Source organism: Aquila chrysaetos, chromosome 24 (assembly GCF_900496995.4).
Source record: "Aquila chrysaetos chrysaetos chromosome 24, bAquChr1.4, whole genome shotgun sequence".
Lineage (NCBI taxonomy): Eukaryota > Metazoa > Chordata > Aves > Accipitriformes > Accipitridae > Aquila > Aquila chrysaetos.
This window is the reverse complement of record NC_044027.1, coordinates 20,907,909-20,929,341: the sequence shown is the minus strand read 5'-3', so window position 1 is coordinate 20,929,341 and position 21,433 is coordinate 20,907,909. Positions and strand designations below refer to the sequence as shown.

Here is a 21,433-nt window from a genome sequence, read left to right as displayed (position 1 = left end):
CAAAATTGATTGACTGAGAAGTGATTGAGTATTCTGTTATTCAGGTGACTTTTAGAGCTTCACTGCTGCAGTTATTGTTACCTCAAAGAATTTAGGAAGACTGGAAATTAGACTTGTGTGTGAATTGTCAGAATACTCACATATGTAACACACAGCTCATACTCAGGTAGCAATTTGTGTAGCTTCAAAGAAATTCCCCTTGTGAGCATGTTAATGGCAAGCTTTGTGCATTTCTCTAAAGCACTACTGTTGCCCTCTCATAGATTGACTAGGTGGGTTCTTGGGTACTTGTTCAAATGTGCTGTCATCCATTGCTTGAACCTTTCTAGGTATTGTATGATGAAAAAAATACTTTATAAGCACATGCATTTACCTATACATCACACATCCATAATGATTTACCTAAAATTACTCGCAAATTACTTGGTTTACTATTTTCTTATTTAAGCAATAATTATATATTATGTATTATTATAATAATATAATTAGATTATATAATTATATTGTCTTCTTTTATTTCCATGTCAGTTTTCTCATGCTTTTGCCTTGGATTGATGACAAAATCACAGCAGAAACCAGAGGCCAATCAGGACATTTATTGTTTTTAAAGAATAACTCAGCATCAGAGTTTTTTTCCTTTTATTTCAAGTGGTGGATTTGCTTTTTTGGAATGCTATGTGTTCCCTGCCCAATTTGTGAATATTAATTATGGAAATTACGAGTGCTTTGCTAACTTAAAAATATGCGATAGCATAGCTGCTGTTTTAGCAGCTGCCTTCTGTGTGCACCGTGGCATTGCTAGGTTTACTTGCTTATAGTTAAGTAATAATTTTATATTGGCTTCAATCATATTGATCATAATTTTCCTCTTTGCAGTTTAGGAATATTGTTTTACCATTCTCTCACAGAACTGTGAAGGTATTTATTTATGTCTTTTAAGTCACTGTGTCTGTCTTTTTTTTTTTTTTTTTTTCCTTCCCCTCCTTTTTTTTTTTTTTTTTTTTTTTTTTCCTTTTTTTCCTTTCTTTTTTTTTTCCAGGTAGAAAGGAAGCGACATATTGGAAATGACATTGTCACTATCGTATTTCAGGAAGGCGAAGAGTCTTCTCCAGCATTCAAGCCATCCATGATTCGCTCTCATTTTACACGTATCTTTTTCCTTACATTTTCTAGTGATTTTTTTTTTGTTTTGTTTTTTTTGAAGATCAATATTACTTTTAATTCTACCCTAAGTCCTTCCTGCATGTTATTTATGGAAGTGAAAACTGTTTTAGAAAGGCAGTTGCATTCTTGCATTCTTTACCTTCAACTCTTCAACTGCTTGACTAGGAGTCTCTAAGTCTGACTCATAAAACAATTTTTATGTTGAACCACTTACAAGATAAGGTCAAAACAAGAATGTGATTTTTAAATCATATTTTTATTGAAGGCATTTATTTGAATCACTTTGCATGTTGAATTTTATACATTTTCATAAAATACAAATTCATAAAAATATTTCTGTTAGTGATGTGAATTAATTTGGCATTAAGTACTGAATATTGCTTTTTAATGTTTAGACACTGTTTATTTTAAATATTTATGTATTTTGGATCAGTGTTTCTCAAATCTTTCGGACCACAAACCACATATTCTCCAGATTTTTGGCAGCCTGTGTTTTTCAGACTTTTGGTTGAAAACACTGTGAAGGCAATATGGTTCCAAAATCCAGCTGCCAATCGCTTGGGATTATTATGGGGTCACACTGGTGGTCCACAGATCCCAGTCTGGCATCTGTTATGCTAGATGGAATGGGATGAAGAAAAATGGATGGAAAGAAGAAAATTCTTATTTCTATCCATCCTCTGTTGCTGACTTTTTGAAAATGATCACAAAGCTTATGACTGCTAAACCTAGTTCTCAGGCTGACTAACTGTTGTTAGAACTTTCTTGCTAGTTTTGTCCATGGCTGGTCTTAGTTTTTAGATTTAAGCTCTTAATATTAACCTCTTTTAGACTAAATGGAAGAAGTGACTAGAAGGAAAAGAATTCCACAATTAAAAAAAAAAATCTTTAGATATCAGAGGAACCTAAATATTGTTAATAAGAAATGTTTACCAAGTCAATGTACCTCTTCATCAGAGTGTCAGCATTAGTAAAAAAGGAATGATTTTTCCCTTATTGCTGTTAGGAAGACTTGTTACAATGTAATTGATGCACCCTACTCTTCAATTTTTGACAAACATTTTGAGGTTCAGCTGTCCTTGGTGTAATAATGAGTTGGAGGGGCAGATGTGGCCTAAATCCATAAGGATGTGTTATCATTTAGGTCATTTTAAGTAATCCACAGCTAGTTGATGGAGTCCTGTCACCTTCCTGATGTTTTCAGTTGACCTAGCCAGGGATAAAGGTGTCTGCAAGAAAACTGGGGGTTGACACTGATCTGTCAGATGTGGTAAATCTCAAAGCTCACTGAATCTGTACTAGTGCTTTGTACTCACTTTCTTACATGCCATAGCACCCCTTTTTTGTTACTTCTACAATGGGAAAAATTAGCGTACAGGTATACCACTGTACTGTCCTATACAGCAATGATGGCTGCTATAAGGGTTTTCCATGTGTCATCTGTAGGTAGGATTGAGTTACCCAAATAAAGGTATCCAGTACCAAGTTAGATGTCCCAGCACATCTGAAATGTCTGCACAGGTCTGGCAGATATGACTCAGGGCCTACAGGAGATCTGTGCCCCTCTTGGAATAGCAGCTGGAGACTAGGCAACATACTCTCAAGCATCTTAGATAGCACTGGATGCTTACGTTGAAATAATTGAATCCCATTTTAAGTCGTTTTTATTGTGCAGTCTCCAGTAGTGCTGATCACAGCTATTGGCAAAGGTCTCTTCATTCTACCTGGAACAAACCCATACAGCCAATGAAGTTATTCAGACTTAGACTTTCTTTGACATTGTTTATAAGGACAGAAAACTTAAGAGACTGTGTTAAGGAAATCTGTAAAATCAAGAAGCCTCTGATTCCATAAAAATATCTTGCAAGGCAACTATAAGGATTTCTCTGATTTTTGCCCAGATTTACCCAAAGCTATGGATAAAGACTGGTAATACATTTTTGTGTACTTGCACTTTAAATCCTCCTCTTTATTTTCTTACAATTGTTAGCTAAATTATTTCATTAGAATCTTTCCTTCAGTGGAAGTTTTGATATAAGCAAAGTTCAGAATCAGTACTTTTTTTATCAGCTGAAAGAATTTTTAATCATAAGTCTATCAAACACACACAAAACACACTATATAGCACATTTTATGCTTCATGTAACAGCAAGAAGTCTGTATTTGTGGTACTAGCTCAATTTTTAAAACTGTTGATCAAACACAATAAAATTTTGTATGGGACCTCCTTTATAAATGGTAGTATGTGTATAGTCTAGAATATTTTATATATTTACATTGATTAATATATTTTACCTTTATTAAATCTGCGATCTGCTGCAGTAAAAAAAAAAAAAAAAGTATATTAAAATACATGTGAGCTTCATTAGTACTGGATTAACTTCCTTAACTGCATGGCAGATATTTTTGCCTTAGTGAGATATAATAAGCAGAATGATAGTTACAGGTAGGTGCTGATTGTAACAAAAAACTTCACACTGAATTTCTGATGGTTTAGAGATAACAGGAAAACACTTCGTATTTTCCACCAGTCTGTATGCCAGGAAGCCAAATGAACTTAAGAAATTGAAGAGCAATATGGACCTGTTTGCAGATGTCTGTAAACTGGCTATGAATAAGTTGCATGTTTCTAACCATCAGAAAAATGAAATTCTGGAACAGGCGTAAGCTAAGGGGGCAAAACAAAACTACTTTTTAGATGAAATGTAACAAAATGATGGAAGATATGCCTGGAACATTCTGACCTGGTGAGGTCAATGACATAGTGAACTACATGTGTGATGAAAGTTAATTAGCTGTGATGTTGTGATGGTCAGGGACTGTGGATCCTTACAGGTCTAGGTTCAGTTGTAGCTAAGCAAACTAGCTCATTTTTGGGGATCTTAATAGAGTACTTGTAAAATTGGACATCACGTACTTAAAACCTAGTGGAATTTTGCTGGTAAATCATGTGTTCTTCATCTGTTTTTCAGTTAGCCCTGGGACCCTCACACTGGAGGCATATGCTGTCCAAGTCTGAGTCCATTAGGTCTCACCAGAATCTGAAAACCAAGCATTTCTGCAGCCTCGTGCCTAGGCTTTAATAAACAAAGTGGCTTTAACCAAATTGTTAATCCCAACTATTTTCTTGAGGTTAATGGTGAGATGCCAGAGACACCTGTCAGTCTTGGAAAAGCAGAGTGGCAGGGGGATGTCATAGTCCAAGCCCATGGGAGGGATTCAACTTGGGCTTGAACCAAATAAGCGGTAAAGAGAAATAAAAGACCCACCGTTTAGCTACCACCGTGTGCTGCAGTTCGTAGTATAGCACGTAGACTTGACACTGTTATTTCTCCTTTACAAAGTACTAGCAATATCTTCAGTGATCCCTCTTCTATTTAAAGTATGCTGAGTCATTTACTGCTTAGACTAGGTCAAAAAGAGATGGGAGAATTGCATTCTGTTTTGGGTATGTGCCTGAGAGGATTGGTGAGGTTTGAAATCGCTGCCAGCTCAGATGCTGAAGTCTCTTATGGCTAAGGAATTTATACTGGGAAACCAAAATGTTTGAGTGCAAATTTCTAATGGCTGTGTGAGCCTGCATGACATGAGTTATTATTTAGCAAAATTTTAAACTCTTTGCAAATCATTCTACCCCACATTTGCAGGACGAAGCTGAAGGTTGAGAGCATTGGGTCTGCTCCTTTGAGGTGAACTACTAGTGAGCTTGTAGTGGAAAGAAAGAAACTGAACTTGGAAATGGCTTCCAGGAACACAGGGTCCTTAGGTAGATTAGTTTTGCTTCCTCTTTCCTTGACAATTCCATAACTCTGAGGACTTGGGCTGATTGTGAAAGACACCAGCAATATCCCTGGCACTGATCACCTGGCACTGGTGTTTTTTTAGTTTTGAACAACCCATATCACTTTGACAGCTAAGAAATATAGTACAAGTGTAGAAGGCATTCTTTTAGCCTCTCCCTCAATGCACAATACAGACCACTGATACCAGCCATAGTCCATGGTTTCAGAAGCTGTTGCTCGGATCCAGTCATGTGGTTCCAACCATTCCAACGTATGTAAATTCTGGCTTGCTTTGCTCAGCCTATGAAGTATAAAAAAACTTCCAATCTTCCCAATCATCTAAGAATCTGTTCTTCTTGCTGCAATATAGGTTACTGGAACTTTTTGTATCTCAAAGATACGGGACTAACTAAGCCTTCTTGGCTAGCTCCAAAACTTGATTGTTAGCAGTAAGAGTTTGGTGCTTTTTGTGCAACTGCAACTTCACCTACTCATTTACGAATGTTACTTGAAATCATCTGCAGTGCAAATGTGGAAATGCACAAGAATGCGAAGGCAAGAAGAAAATGGACTAACATTAACTAGATTTCTTCAAGAGGGCTTGCTGATAATGATGTGCGCTTTCTCCTATCTTACCTTTTTCTTTGAGTCCCTTAGTATTTGGAAGTCTTTATTTTGGGGCATGCTGGAGGAGAGGGTTCACACCATCATTGTTGCTCTTGATGTGGAGTATGAGATGAGGCGAAGCAAGTATATGACACATAGGTGCAGGAGTCGAAAGTCTACAAACTTGGGTGCTTGATGTGCATGTATATCCACAGGGATGTCCATATATATGTGTGTGTATATATATATACACATATATATGGACAAATACATCTCAAAAGAATTTTTCACTAGAAGTAGCTTTCTTTTTCAATATAGCTAAGAAATCTAAATCTTGATTCAATAAGAGAAATCTGTATTACTATGTTTCTCCAGCATGCCATTAAATCTAGCTCCAGAGAAGAATCCAACAGCATGATACTTCAGTTTACATATGTGGGTTGTTTCCCTCCACCCCCCCTATTTGTAGCTAAGGTTTGTTTTGGAAAATGTCTGTGGTGTAGTTAAAAAAAGGAGTAGTTTTATTTTGCTCAAAGATTTTGTGAGCACCTTCTTGCGGGTTTTTTTTTCCAATCAGTTGTCCTCATAGATTCTGCTTTTCAGCATTCCCGAGTTTGTGAGAGGCACAAAACATGTTCATGATTACGATGTGCAGTGAAAGCTCAGTTACTTCTTTCCTTCTTTTCCTCTTGTTTTGGGACAGAAACCTGGGCATGCATCCCTCATTAGCCTTTAAGAAGTGAATGTTGTCCTAACTGTAAGCTAATAGTCAGTAGATGGGTTAGCCATGGTAAATACTTTCTACATTGCTGTTTATTTGGGAAAAAAATGAGTAGCCGTTAATAAGATAAATTTGTCTCTCACTCTGAATAACTGACTGCTTTTACTAGATCAGTCTGTCTTATTTCTTAGTTGCTTTGTTCTGCCATTCTTAACACATCTTCCCATAGTGCATATCATGCAGTATTCTTACCCTGTATGACAGGCTTAACATGTTATTGTATATTTCAGCTTGGCCTAATTACATTTCTTTCTGTCTCTTCACCTTAGGCACGCACAGGACTCTTGTTCTTTCTGTTGTTCGGGGTTTTTTTTTTGTGAAAACAGTCTTCCAAGTGGCCAAAATTTCAGTCAAAATAAACCAGGGATACTCTAGGCTTTTGAGACAAATTGTCCTTGTTTCATATGCAGTGCCGCTGTGAGGTCTGACACTGAATTTCTGCTTAGAATGACTTTATATTTTATGTCACTCAAGAAGTCTATTGTTTTGGTCAGTTTTGTTGTGGTTTTCCCCATCTTAACTCATTCTGCTTTAGCCAAGAAACATTTCACTCCCTATGTAGTGATAAATTATTATTTTTTACCTGGATGGAATAAGATAAACATAGGGCATCTCTGAAACTGTGTCTTGAATCTGTGAAAACAGTTTAGAGTGATCAATATTTATGCAAATGTAATACTGCATTTCAGATTGTATGCACAGTTTCTAAGCTTGCATGAAAAAAGACCAGATGAATCCATTAGAATCCATTTGACTCGATACCAGTCAATCACTCCTGGTTTTTTGAGCAAGTGAATTCTGACTGGTTTATATAACAGTAGAGACGGGTTAAATCTATAATTTTACCATTTAACTTGCTGTGACCTGTGTCAGCTGCACATGCTGCTTGGAAGATCTTTGTCTGACTGCTATCTTACAGTGAAGAACATTGTGCAGACTGTCACTTGAAATAGTGAGGAATGATTACTTACCTTAAAGAAGCTATGGCTTGCTGAGCATGTTGTATGCACAGTTTTTGTACCTGCCATTAATTTTTGCTATGCTGGATTTCTTATGGATCAAAAGAACTCAGCAGGTCCAGCCGTCATGGAAGTCATTCTGACTCTTTCTTCCTCAGTGAAATGAATTTGCTATTCCCGAGATACAGATTCAGCTGTAGTAAACCATTGTTATTCAGAACAAATCTACTATTTCATGCATGTGGTAAATGCATAGGTAAGGTGGAAATCTATAAGGAGAACATATTTTGCAGGCAAAGATCTGTTCTGTTACAGCTTTTTTGAAAGGACTAGATTTTGCTAGTGCCACTAAAAGCATTGTTCTACAAGTGGAATTGCAAAATTCTGTTGTAATTGTTAGTGTCCCAGTGTTAGTTTGTGTAAAGGAAGCAGAATTTTGCTCTAGTGAATAATTCCAAAGGAATGTTTTTTGTTAGACCTGTGGGAGTTCTTACCTAAGACATACCCAGATAACAGTTTCCAGTTCTTTCTTCGGTTTTGAACAGTGTCTATAAAAATGGTGGGTTTTGAATGTGACTTTCAATATAGATAAAGATTTGTTCTTTCAATAGGCTGAAAATATTTTCCGAAGAAAGTGTTCCTCTCTTTGGGCCTCCCCTTCCCTCCCCACCTGTGTTTACAAATCACCAGGAATTCAGGGATTTTGTGTTAGTGAAATGTGAGTGAGTTATTCTTTTGCTAGAAACACTTTTTTAATAAGTGCTTTAATATATTGAAATTAACAATGCTTAAAATGTAAACACATTTTCTTGTGTATGCTGCTGTTCTGTATAGAACTTTTTTTCAGATCTGTAGCGTAAGTGGGATGGCAGTTCCATGAAACTGTTCCAGTCAGATGAACAAAAATCTGAATTTCTATGCAATTATGCTTCTCGGGCTACTAGATACAAACTGACTTTTACATTTGCAGAATGTGCAGCCATATTTAGCTTTGCATTTTCTTAAAGGAATTGGAGAGCTGAAAGAATTTATAGTGCTTTTCCATATTTAGTAATAGAAGGTGTTCGGTTAGCAGCTCTGAAAACCTGAAAATATAAGCTTTTCTGAATGCGTGCTGCGTAGGTGCCTTTCAGCACCTTTAAGAACTTCTTAATTCTGTAATGATTCAGTTTCAGTTTTCATTGACTCTTACTTGCCCTTCTAAATCAGCAAGAAAGAAATGTTTGAGAACTGATCGTGATTATTACAGTTAGATGCTTACCTGACAGGAACTTGACTGATAACTCATTTTGCATATTTAAATTGGTTTAGTACTTAAATTGATTAGCAGTTTGTTTGTTTTTTTTTTTTTTATTAGTTAGGAGGTTATTGGGATGCCTTGAAGAATTCTCCTATTAGTAATTTTTTTCTTTTAAGCTTAAGGGATCATTATTCACTAAAAAATGTGCAAAAAGGAGGCAACTCTAAATTACTAAGGGGAAAACAGGTATTTTTTTACAGAGGCAGTCTAGAGTCAGTGGAAGTTGTCAAAGTTCATTTAGGTAATGTATCTTCTTTTCCATAATATTTTAGTAATAAATGGGGAAAAAGCCACCTTGGAAACCCCAACATTTTCTCAGAAACGTCAACGCACTCTAGACATGCTGATCCGCTCTTTATACCAAGACCTGATGCCTGATCTACACAAGGTAAATGTAAGTCAGAAGTCTCTGCATCCCTCACGTGCTCTCCTGTTCTCACTAGTAGATTGAATGTTGTGTTGCTTTAGAAGACTGTAATCCTAATAAGCACTGAGTTGCATACACTAGGCTAAATACCAATTGTCATATAACTTGTTTTACAGTTACATGAAAGTTTACAGACAGTCTTTTCAGGATAGGACTCTTCATGCATTTGTTTAAACTAGGTGTGAGGAGAAGCATAACAATGTCATACTTTGTATAAACTTACCTGCAGCAAGGGAATAGGAAATTTAGGCTTTGCAAATACAGGTATTAGCCTTGTCACCATAAAAACTGCAATTACTTATTCCATTATGTGTAAATTTGGATCATTTTTACCCTTGGGTAACGATGAGATAACTTCATTTTAGGTGATGAAGACTTGTTCTTAAGGTGATTCTTAAATAACTAAAAAAGAAGTTCAATACTTCTAAAATTAGCAAGGTGCTATATTTTTTCCCACTGTTTATTTCTCTTAGCTAAATAGGTCTGCTTAAAGGTTTGTGTCCATATATTCATATCTGTGGTCTTTGCTATGATTGTGTAGAACATAACAGTGATAAACTATGACAAGTTGAGAAGTAAAGCCCTCAAGGACTGGCAGAGTTGCAGTTTCTGTTCTCTGAGAAGCTGTACAGTTAGATTCATCACTACAGGAAAATATCAAAAAAAAAAGACAAAATTTAAATTATATCACATTAAGTTAACTCAGATTAAAAGATTATGAAAACTTTTGGTTCAATTTAAAAAAGAAATGTTTTCTGTTTTAGAACATGCTCAATAGAAGGTCCTTCAGCGATGTGTTACCAGAGTCCCCAAAATCAACACGGAAAAAAGAAGAAGCTCGGCAAGCAGAGTTTGTCCGACTTGGTCAGGTAGGATCAATTTAGGAGGCACGCACCTATGTTTACAAAGACTGTGTCACCCCTTTTGTTAGAATTTGATTAGCTGGCAGAGTTACGTCAGGACTTAATGCAGTTCTCTGTGGTCAGAAATAGTTTTGTAGTATTGTGTTAGTTTAAGCTACATTAAGGTAAAATATGAATAGAAGTATTTATCTGTAACACCTGAGGTACACAACACAATTACAAATATTTATAAAATACATTAGCTAAAGGAAGGTTGGAAAAATCACACCTTAGGATCAAACCTAAAAGGTCCTTCCTTACTTCGTGCAGCAGATGCTTTCTGTCTCCAAGCAGAAGAGTGCTCTGTCTTTTTCTGTGCTTTAGAAAAACATAATCTTTCATGGATTTCCTCTATATGTCTTATTAAGATTGAATTTCTTAGAAATTATTTATCCTACTTCAGCCAGGAAGAAGTTTTGACAGTCTTTCTGCTAAATCAGAGGTTGCCACACATCTTTGAACATACCGGACACTGACTTCAATTTCTGTGGGCTTATTGACATGTTGATTCCATGAGGAGTAAAACTTCCTGATGATTTAGATAGTCTGGTTTGATCTGATAGTTCATTGCAGCAGGAAGAAAGACAGTGTCTATGCTCATCAGTTCCCCTGTCCCTTCCCGCTTGTCTCTTCTTGATCATAGACTGGTGACATGGTTCTGCTGCTTATCTTAAGAATACCTCTTTTCTGAGCTGATTTAACTCAGCAGGAGTTAACAGAGCAGGAAACCAAAACAGAAAAAAATGAAATGAAAAAGCAAAAAAAACCCACACCACCAGCAAAACCCCAGCCTCCTCCCTTCCATCCCATTTTTTTATCTGAGTTAGGAAGCTAAGGAGTGGAAGAGTGTGAGAAGTTCCAGGTCCGGTTAAAGGTAGAGAATGGAGCCAGGTGGTTGAGAGCTGGTGCAAAAGAATCTTGGGGCTGTTAAAGCCTGCATTGGTAGGGCTGCAAAGTCTGCTCCTCTGTGCTTTGCCCACCTTTTCCCCAACCACCTTGAAATAACTAGTCACTCTAGGCAGGTTCCCCAAGTTTACTAACTACTTTACAGAAGTTGAAGGAAAACATGATTATTGAAAGTATAGAAACCTATAAGCTTGATCCCCTTCACCTCCCCCAAGTTAAACTCTGATAAGATACTCATGTTACAATCTGGTTGGGACCCATGTAAACAAGACTTCCATCCCTGGCGTGGCCTTCATCAAAGGGAAACCTATATGTGGGTTGAAAATTCATAGATACCTGTTTGTTTGTATTTTTTTTGAACGTTCTTTTCACATTTAAATCTTTCCTTTCCCTAAAAGAACTTTCCTCTAAGTTACAAACTGTAGGCCTGAACACATTTTAACATGCCTTCCAAGTAGCTCTTAATCATTCTTGCCAAACTCTATGAATGTGTCTGTCTCCTTAGTTATATTCAGTTGAGTTTTTAGACGGTAAACAAAACTCACTGATGACTGGCTCACCAGTATATTTAAATCATTTATTTATTGTCAAGGTGATCTCAGCTGACTGGTGGGATGAAGTTAAAATGTTAATGCAATGAAGTATTTTGTGCGTCTCTGTAAGCTGACAGCCATGCTTAATGCAAATGTGCAAATGGTGCACGCAGCTGATTACTGCCACTTCACAGAGACCATGCGTGATAGTAGGCAAACTTCAGGGCAATAAAATTGGTTTAGGTAATTTCTAAACTTTGCATTAAAGAATGCTGTGACAATTCCATGTGTCATAGCTTTATAGGAACGCTGCTGTAAAGATTAGCAATGAAGGTATATGCGATACCTTAAACAGACTTACTGTGTATCTTGCTGAAACTACGTTTATATGGTGTTTCTCTAGAGTTCTTAGCCCTTTCAAAATCAGCTCGCTTTGAGTTACTTTTAGTTGAAGAATTTGCGATACTGTGACCATGTGTCCTTGGCAGCCCTGGCAATGTATATATAGTTTGACTTAGTGGTTTGTTATGAAGTCTTGCAAGTGAAAGGCGAGGTTGTATAATTGATAAAAGGATACTCTATCCAGCTAGCTTATAGAATGAATTGTGTAGATGACTAGCTTGTATGATTTGAGGTGGAGGCTTTTCTCTGTTACGATGTTTGACACTTCTTTTCTGATTTTGAGTTTCCATTTAACAAACAAACAAAAAAACCCCCCAAAACCCAACCAACATATGTTTTGGTTGAGAAGATGCCTAGCAGCCCTCTGGTGATTCATGCAGTCTTTGTTCAGGATATACAGAATTCCGCTTCTTTCCTCATTACTTAAAATGTGATAGGAATTCCAAACTGGACTTACTTTGTTGTCCTAAATTGTCCTTTCTTTATAGACTTTAGCTTGGGTATTGCTGACAAAAACTTAATTTAAATAAAATGTCTGTTTGTATTAGGCATTGAAATTGAAAACCACTGTGAAAGGGGATGCCATGGCTAACTTGGCAACCACAAGCTTTTGTAAAAAGGAGGTGAGTGAACCCATCTGTCTGAGAAGAGTTATGAAAAAATTAAATGCTATCGAGTATGACATTGCATATCAGTTCTGCATGCTATTTATTTACTTTTGTAATTAGATCCTGTAGCAGCAAAGATGAAATGTATAGTGTCAAAGTGATTCTGCAGCCAATATCAAATTAATAAAAGATGAGCCTGGAGGCAGAAGCATTTCTGAAGTTAAAGCAAGTGTGGATATTTTTATATCTGAGAATATTTGATGAAAAAGCCATCTTCCATACGCAATCATCTTTTATTTTAACTTCTGCATCAAGTTTAAAACAAAATTAAGTTGTGTTTTTATTTCCTGTAGTACCAGATTTTGTAAGCAAATTGCATATGCATGGTGGTACATACGTTTTAAGTCTACAGTGTTTTGGGTTTTTTTAAGTAAAGTACATATTGAGTGTTTCCAGGGTTGCACTGAGTATCAGCTGTGTGTGTTTTAATTCCAGTGTTACAGGAATGTGTCTTACACTTACTAGTGTCCAAACCCAATTAATACAGAGAGTATTTCCTCTGCAAGACAATTAACTAAATTTTGACATTTCAAATTTAAAAATTTTTGGAAATGTATGCTGCCAAAAGCATTTACATGTTTTTACTTGCCATTGTCCATCTCATTCTGTGTCTGTATGATTTGTATTTCTTAGCATACTTAATATGTATCCCTTATGTTACTTCATAGCCTTGGGAATCTCAATCTTTCTGCAGTAATTTTCCTCATGAGGTTGTCTGTGCAGATTCTTGGGGCCAGTCCTTGCTGGTTTCTACAGATGCTGGCATCTTGTTAATAGATGGTTAGTAAATGATCCAGTGGTTTTGTGTCAATTTTTATGTATCTGACCATTTTCTTGAAAATGTATATTCATAAGCTCTGTTCAGGTGTTGGTAGGTCTTCACCTACAGGAATAGTTACCAGTCCAAGTGAATTTATAACGTTTACATAACCTAGTTGCAAAAATTCTCTCTGGACCAGAATTAAGCCATATTGGGGAGCCAATGTTAATGCAGATTTCTGAATGTTTTGTTATTTCAGATGTTGTCTTCTTGATCATCTGAAAAGACTTATGAAGTCACATCCGAGCTCAAGGAGTGTTTAAATGGCTTATCTGGATTTCTTAGCCCTTGATGATAGTGAGCAAGAAGCCAAAAGCTAGACAATGAAAGCCTGCTTCTTCCATAGCAATGATATTGCTAGTTTGAGCCCTTATCTTCTGTGTGCCACATAAGGCCAGCGGGACTGAGGGAACGAAGTTAGTTTTCGGTGATAATTCTCAAACTTTCCAAAAGAAGGTCCCTTTTAGGCTTCAGCTGCACACTGTGATCCATGGCAATGATAAAACTCTTCCGTGAGGAAGTATTGGCTATGATGCTGTGGTATACGTAGCAGCTTTGTGCAGCTTTTTTTCGTTTTCACGAGAAAAAAAACGAGGCTTTTATTACAAGAAAGAAATAGGTCAAAACAGGTGACTAGGAAATTTTAGCAGGATTTTGGATAAATATGTGTGTTTCTTTTTTAGATGGTCAACCATCAGTGCAAGTATTTGATAAAACTCTCCAAATAAAGCAGATGCATGTGTTGGAAGCTCTGGATCTTTTGATTGCCCGAACAGACAAAGGTAGGAGAGGTCCGTGTTCTTTGATTCTCATATGAATGTGGCTGGTGCTGGGTATGTACATCTCATGAGACAATCGTGTATCAGTGGCAAGTATATTAGATACCTCATTTAGAATAAGGGAGCACATACAGCAACTGCTGTTATTTTCTAAAAGGCTGGGCAGGGGGTGGGGAGGAATCCCTAAATGCTCATTCATATTTCCTTCAAGGCAAGCCTGAAACTGGTCATATGGTCTTTCTCCAGCCACTGTAGGAACTCGACAGTCTTTGGAAATCTCCTTGACTGAATTATATGTTTATTCAGTTGTGCAAAAATATGGGGGAAATTACTTACGCTGTCACTTTTTTACCAGATGTGTTTTACTGGTATTTATTCTGTTAACTGTCACCACATCCTTGTGCTATAGAATATATTTTCTTGAAGGTTCTGGTATAAAATGTTTAATGACTTAAATGTTGTTTGGACAGAGAATGTTTTCTTTTTAGCCTCATTTGGAAGCACTAAATGCGCATAAACTGTGCACTTTTTCAATGAGATACTTTTTACCCAATAGTCTGTGATTGAATTTCACAAAGTGAACATACACAGAGCAAGAACAGGATCTGTATATGTAACACAGAGAAAAGAATTATGAATATGATTGGTTTATTGGGTTTTTTTACCACATTATGTCTGTTTGCTCAGTATTGGCAGAAGTTACATTTACACAATCTTAAGGTAAAACATGGTTCCTTTTGTATCATTGGGAATTGCCCAATTTGGCTGCACCTGATGAAATTCACCCTGGGACCTTACAGAACTGGCTCAAACTACCTGAGAGCCATTTGCAGTTCTGTTTCAAGACACCTGGAGGGTGGGTGACATTTCTCAAGATCTGAAAAGGGTGGTTGTATCTGAAGCTTGGTTTGTGAAGCTTCTAGAAAAGATAATTACATTTAATTGTCAAAACATTGTACTGTTCGGTTAAACCTGAAGAGAGAGATGTAAGCAGGCATATTTTGAGGTAACAGAACAAGGTATTACTGGCATCAATTCATGACACTTCGAACAGTCTGATGAAGTCTTACTCATGTAAAAAATTGCAGAGATTTTTAACTCTTCATATGGATGATTTCTGAAACATTTAGGAGAAAGTTCTTTCATACTCAATAGAATTCTGGCCTCCTGTTTTGTATTTGCATACCATATTACCTTTCATTTTCAGACTGCACTTCAGCAGCAAAAATGAGAGAAATAATGAGTTAGATGAGCAGAAGCACGCTCATAAACTGGGTTCAAAGACTTTGCGGGTTTTTAGGATAAAATGTTATGTGTTACAAGGTTAACTTTTTAAGCTTAACTATCAGCAAGAGCTTACTCATGTCAGCATTCCCAGAGAAGATGTTGAAGAAGGCACTGATACAGCAGGTATCAATGACAGCAGCACAAATTGCTTTGGTGGCAATGCCCTCTGTTCTAATGCAGACACAGTTAAATCTAACACTGCAGCGGGGTCGTTTGGGACATTTGCTGGTTAAATTTGTCCTAGAAATGAGAGGCAAGGCACGAAAATGGATCTATTTTGTCCTCCAAACACACTTTGGTATTTTGTTCCAGCTTTATTTTATGAAATGCCTAGACACGAGGGTGAGGGGGGATGAGGAAGAGCTGCTTTGCTTGGAAGAATCAAGTCTGTAGGAGGTTAAGAAAAACTAAAAAAGCTCAGATGATAGTCACTTTTATAGGCAGCCACAGATAAATCTAACACCACAGTGGGGTTGTTGAGAACATCTGCAAAAGAACTAGTATTGTGAAAGAGGAGTGATGTATCCTAGAGGACACACTGGTCAAAAAGCCAGAGCTATTTTAAATGACAAGGAAAGGTGAAGATTTATGTCTGCTGGAAGGCAGGAGTGCTGTCAGCCTGTGGGGTGCACATCTCACAGCGTATGGGGATTTAAACCCCAATTCCTTTCTAAAAGCGTATCAAACCAATTTCAGTGAAGGCAGTGGTCATTGTTCTGTCTTCATAGTGAAATGCCTGCATGGGAAGGAAGTTGTCATATGTGTTATTCTTTGCTGCACACGCATAGCATCTTCACAGAGGTAAATATGGCATGTTTGATGGAAGCATAAAAGGTCTTTTCAAGTTTGGCATAACCTCCAAAAATAACAGTGCTTAATTTAGGTAGTAATACTTGCTCCCTGCTATGGCTGCCTGTTTACAACCATTTCTTGATTTGAAGAATGCCGACATTCAGATTGGCCAGAAGAAGTTCTTGAGTTTTGCTGTGGGTACACAGCTGTAGCATTTCAGAATTGTCTGCATCACCAAGAATGTTTGTAAAATACCTGGCTGAAATAGTAGCTCAGGTGTGAAGACTGAACACTACAGTTACCACTGGAGGACCAACTACTTAATCAGAGGCAGAATCTAGGAGAAAATTCTAAGAAATTTAGAATAAACTTTCTTCTGTCTTGAATGGCTGCACTAAAAACTATCTTCGATCTCAGTGCAAGTGATGGTAGTCATAAGAATTACAGCTGATTCTAGATAGGAAAGATGGCCTTCCTTCAGGTTGTGTCAATAGCTGCTTTAGCTTAAAATCAAAGTTGGTAGAAATGGAAGAGCATTTTAAGGTGTTTGGTCACGTGTAGGTATTTATATATGTGATGGTGTTTGAAAACACTCACATGCAGCACCAAGAGTTGTGCATTAGTTGTAAAACAGTGAGTGAACATGCAAGTCCTTGATTACATTTCTCATTTAATAGCATTAAAATGTTCCATGAATTTGAGAGCCACACTTGATTCCTTTCCTAAACGAAGATGGAACAGAATTGTTAGGGACTTTAGATTGACAGAAATGATCAATTAGTTGCTAGGCAGCAACCACAGCCGTCCAGTTTTGGGCATGGGATTATAATTTGCACTTTCTGAGAGTTGGCAACAAGCTGAGAGACCTTCTGAGCAGATATTGCATAATCATAAGCAATCATAAGCAGTTATTGCAAAGGTTGATGACAGGACTAGTAGTTAACAGAAAACTCTCATGATGCAATGTTCACCAAGTGTCATATTTCTAATACTGACTCTGCCTTATGCCTTTTTGAAGTGAAATTGGAGCCTCCTATTTGTTTTCGTATTGATTTCCCTAGTCCTGTGGGATGCTATCAAAAGTCACTCATTTACTGAGAAAATTTTGGATTACAGATTGCTACAGAGGCCCATTCTGTTGCCTCTGCAGCTGTCTAGCTCAGATTTTGCCACGTCACTGTCAGATGAACATCACTAGCCAGGCCCAAAATTATTGCATCTAGCATGGAAGATGGTAGCTGGTCAAGTGCCATGGGCAAGGATGGTTTCAGAGAATATACATTATAATATATATATATATATATATATAAATATATATTATATACAATATACTATAATATCTACTACTATATAGTAGTAGACATTTCGCTAGCTTGTGAAATTTTGTAAATTTGCAAAATGTACACTATTTCCCTGTTCTGAAGCGCCTATATCATTCTTTGCTGCAGCATCACCTGATGAGACACAGCTGCTGAACTGAAGGAGTTGGTTACTAGAATTGTAAAGCTTAGAGAGTTCATAAGCAGTCTTGTATGATGTCGAAGCTCATCCCCAGAGAAGCAGTATGCTTTGTTTCTCTTTGGAAGTATTAATTTCAAACTACCTCTATCTTTTTTTAACTTGTTTAACTGGCGCTCTTCATCCTTCAGGAAAAGACTCTCGTATCCTTGTCTTCAGGCTCAGTGCTGTCCAAAAAGGTATAGAAACAAAGCAAATGATAAGAAGCAAATACGACTGCAGAGAAAATAAACTGGAGAGAACAAAAGGTAATTTTATTATCCTGTGTTAGAAACATGCACTGTGGTATGATGCCTGTAGTTGCCAGGGGCTTATTAGCTCCCTTGAGGCAGTTGTAGGTGTTCGCCTTTATTTTTTTTCTCTGGACAGTCAATTCAAACTTTGTTAAACTTATGTGTGAAACTAAGTCTGGTATAGTCCAGCATGACATTTTAGAACTTTGTAAAAATACCATGTTACTTGGCAATCACTGGTGATGAAAAGCTCTAGAGAAAAATAGGTATGTTGCTTTCAGTATTGAGGGGTATGAGAAGAATTATGCAGGGATGTGAAACTGAAATGAAGGGCGTTTTAAGGTGGAGGAACACTGGCAAACCTCCCTTAAATAGTAGCGTTTAGATTAGTTCGGGTGTTGGTGATTATTTTAGTAGACATTTTCTGGTCTTCAGAAGCAAGCTGCATTGGAAAGTTGGAACCTGCAGAATAATGAAAATCCAAGTATTTAGTCTTGCAAAAGGCGTAAGGGGAAAAATAGATTTCAAAAGAGTCATAGCTTTTTGGTTTTTTCTAGAAGCTAATGTTATCCTGTTGCGAGGTTTGTAATTCTGTGGTGCTAAGTCAAGCATCAGAGCCCCATTGTACTAATCATCACACAAATACAGAACAAAAAAACCAGACCCTATCCCAAACACTTACAATCTAGAGCATTATTTCCTCAGGTTGCCATTTGTATGCCATTAATACTCACCATGGCAGTGAACTGAGGATTGTTGTGGCTATTCGGAACAAACTACTTCTCGTCACAAAGAAGCATAATCCACGCAACATTTTAACCAGCAGCTCTCTGCTATCATCATCTGAATCTCCAGTAGAGGAGTTCCAGTACATCCGGGTATGTGTAATCTAATCACTAATTACCTTAACAGACTGAGCAGCACTCAGCTGGGGAGGGAGGGGAAGACAAAGAGCATGCATTTTTATCTTCCTGAACCTTCAGACAAATAACAGTGAGAAGCCATATGATGGAGTTCCATCATATATATGCCAAAGAAATCTTTCAGACTTTTTTAGTTAAGTTTCTGCTTGTTCTTTATCATGTTTCTGTGCTTAGAGCACATTCCTTTAAATTCGTGGAGTACCTTCAGCACACACAGTAGGAGCTTGAAAAAGAGAATAATTTTATTATTTACATTATAGGAAATATGCCTTTCTGACCCTCCAGTGGTTATGACACTAGTGGATGGACCTACTGGAGACAGTGACAATATGATCTGTGTAGCGTATCGGCATCAGTTTGATTTAGTTAATGAGAGTACTGGGGAGTCCTATAGATTGCATCATGTTGAAACAAACAAGGTAAGTTTTCATCATTGAAATTATTTTCTTGCAGAATCACACTGAATGCAATTTCTTGCAGACTCAGCATCCTGTGCTGACCTCCTGGGAGTGTAATTTTTGGAGATCCTCATGTGTCTTACTTTTCACTTCTATAACCCCTGCTTTAGGGCACTCTGAGATATTTGTTCCTTTTGGGATACACAATAATAATCACTCCCAAGAGAGGTAGTTATAAGGTATGACACGTTAGGAAGGAGCCTGTGTTTCAGGCTCTGGAATATTGCTGTCAGCATAAATTTGTTTTTTCTCTTTTCTTAGTCAATATTTTGCTTTTTGCTTTTTCTTTGTGGTCTCGGTGTTTTATTGTTTTAAGAAATAGCAGCAAAATAACTTCAGTTGTTGGACACCAGTATCTCATTCAGATTTGCCTATTTGCATGTACTAAGGCTAAAATATTTACAGGTAGCTTTTAGTTCTATTTAAGAAACTGCTGCCTAGTCAACTAGTAAATTAACTGAATCTTTCTAACTAAGACATAGGGTTGGGATGTAAGCAAATGTCCTGATTTTCAGAAAAGAGCTCCAGTATTTCCTGCTGCTGGGAAGATAATGATCTTCAGCATCTCTGAAAATGAGATAATTGTAATTGTTTCTAAATATGATGTGGACATATAGCTTTAGTCAGAAAAAAAAAAAGGAAGATTTTGCACAGTTAATCTTTTTTTGTTGTTTTTCACTGACTCTCTTCCTCATAATTAGGTAAGGGACTACTCTTTTCATTTGATGGTTCTTGTTGATAGATTATTTTCTTTTTAAATCACCTGTATTTTTATTCAGATCTGATGATGAAGAGGTTTGGTACTCGTAGCATGGGTGATAACAGTGTAAACTTCTCCACAGCACTGGAAATCTGTATTAATCTGGATGGGGAGGAGCTACAAGTAAAGAATAGGGATGGAGAAGTACACTACCACCAGCCCCCATTCTCCCTGTTCCTCTTCTCCCCAGGAATCCTTGTTTCCTTTGAGAACACAAGCAAAGCAGACAATTAATACGAGCTGAGCCAGTGATTTTTCTGATGTTGAGATGGGACACAAAATTATTTCCATGCATAACAGAGCAGAAGTGGCTTTCAGTCACTACAAAGGTTGGGTCAAAATGCATTTGGTATAGATATAGAAACTTCCAGGTCTGTTTAACAGTTCTTGACCTATACAGTAATCTTGAATCAAGAGGTGAACATCTAGCTTATTGTACAAAGGAAAGTCAAAGAACTGCTGTTGATGGAATCGGTCTCCAGCCCCTCTCCCTGCCCAAGCAGTAAATATTGTGGTCTGCAAAGCATTTGTCTAATGTAATCCTACGTATTTCACTAATAAGTTCTCATTTCCTGACCAGATACCCTACTTTTTATGGCTGGTTTGGGTTTTTTAATCTAACTGTAAAAGACAAATACAGAGTTGAAATACAAGAATTTATGTAGCCTATGCTATGTAAAAAATACTGTGGTTTATCCAGCATTGGTTCTCAAGTTTCTAAATTCAGCCTATTAGTAATCCTTAAGTACATCCCTATCGAATTCTGTAAGTGTTAGTGGTTTTGAACCACTAATTGGTGCATCTGATCTTTCTGCTAGTCACGATGTGCAATGGAGCTTTTTGGATTTCACTTTTTGAAAAGAATTGTTATTTTTAGCATATCACGTTGATTCACAGCTGTCCTGAAATCACCCCATTTCCCAAAATTCATATTGCCAAAGAAGTTGTGTAAGTTTTTATTGCTTTATACTGTTGATGTGGTATTGAATATTCACTACTGTACAGAACTGAATACAAAAGAAATTTATTTCTGTCCTGAGAGCATCCTGAAAATTAATCACAAAGAGGCTGCATTTGAAAAATTAATTTTATTTTTTTTTTTTTAAATCTGTAGTTGTGCACTCCCCCAACTGATTGTATTGCTTGCTAATCAAAACCTGGTTGTAATAACCTCAGTATCCTCTGCCTGTTCATTACCCTTGCCCATTATCATTACAGGTTAATTTTGTTGCAGCTATTGATGTATATGAAGATGGTGAAGCTGGCCTACTGTTGTGTTATAACTGTAAGTATTTAGGGAAGACTGAAAATGGTAATACCTCAGTCTGAATATGTAATTCCTTTTTCACTGGAGTCTAGATCTGTATTTTAACATAAAGTTCAGTGTTTCATGGGCAGTTTTTCAATATATGTTCTTTTGAATTTAAATGTGT

The 21,433-nt window shown here is 37.0% G+C and overlaps 1 protein-coding gene across 11 annotated transcripts in view; it reads left to right on the top strand.

Annotated features, from left to right (window-relative positions):
* Positions 1 to 21,433, top strand: part of GARNL3 (GTPase activating Rap/RanGAP domain like 3) — a 54,548-nt gene that overhangs the window by 27,109 nt on the left and 6,006 nt on the right. For 5 of the 11 annotated variants that reach the window (XM_029999883.2, XM_029999888.2, XM_029999885.2 and 2 more), the window contains 13 exons: positions 877 to 918; positions 1,040 to 1,148; positions 3,565 to 3,610; positions 7,904 to 8,010; positions 8,865 to 8,986; positions 9,784 to 9,888; positions 12,311 to 12,385; positions 13,099 to 13,210; positions 13,934 to 14,032; positions 17,758 to 17,874; positions 18,565 to 18,737; positions 19,043 to 19,201; positions 21,219 to 21,285. In XM_029999883.2, the coding sequence (XP_029855743.1) occupies positions 877 to 918; positions 1,040 to 1,148; positions 3,565 to 3,610; positions 7,904 to 8,010; positions 8,865 to 8,986; positions 9,784 to 9,888; positions 12,311 to 12,385; positions 13,099 to 13,210; positions 13,934 to 14,032; positions 17,758 to 17,874; positions 18,565 to 18,737; positions 19,043 to 19,201; positions 21,219 to 21,285 (1,333 nt within the window). The remainder of the gene's footprint in view (positions 1 to 876; positions 919 to 1,039; positions 1,149 to 3,564; positions 3,611 to 7,903; positions 8,011 to 8,864; positions 8,987 to 9,783; positions 9,889 to 12,310; positions 12,386 to 13,098; positions 13,211 to 13,933; positions 14,033 to 17,757; positions 17,875 to 18,564; positions 18,738 to 19,042; positions 19,202 to 21,218; positions 21,286 to 21,433) is intronic. The other 6 variants (XM_029999892.2, XM_029999890.2, XM_029999886.2 and 3 more) reach the window with 3 other exon arrangements.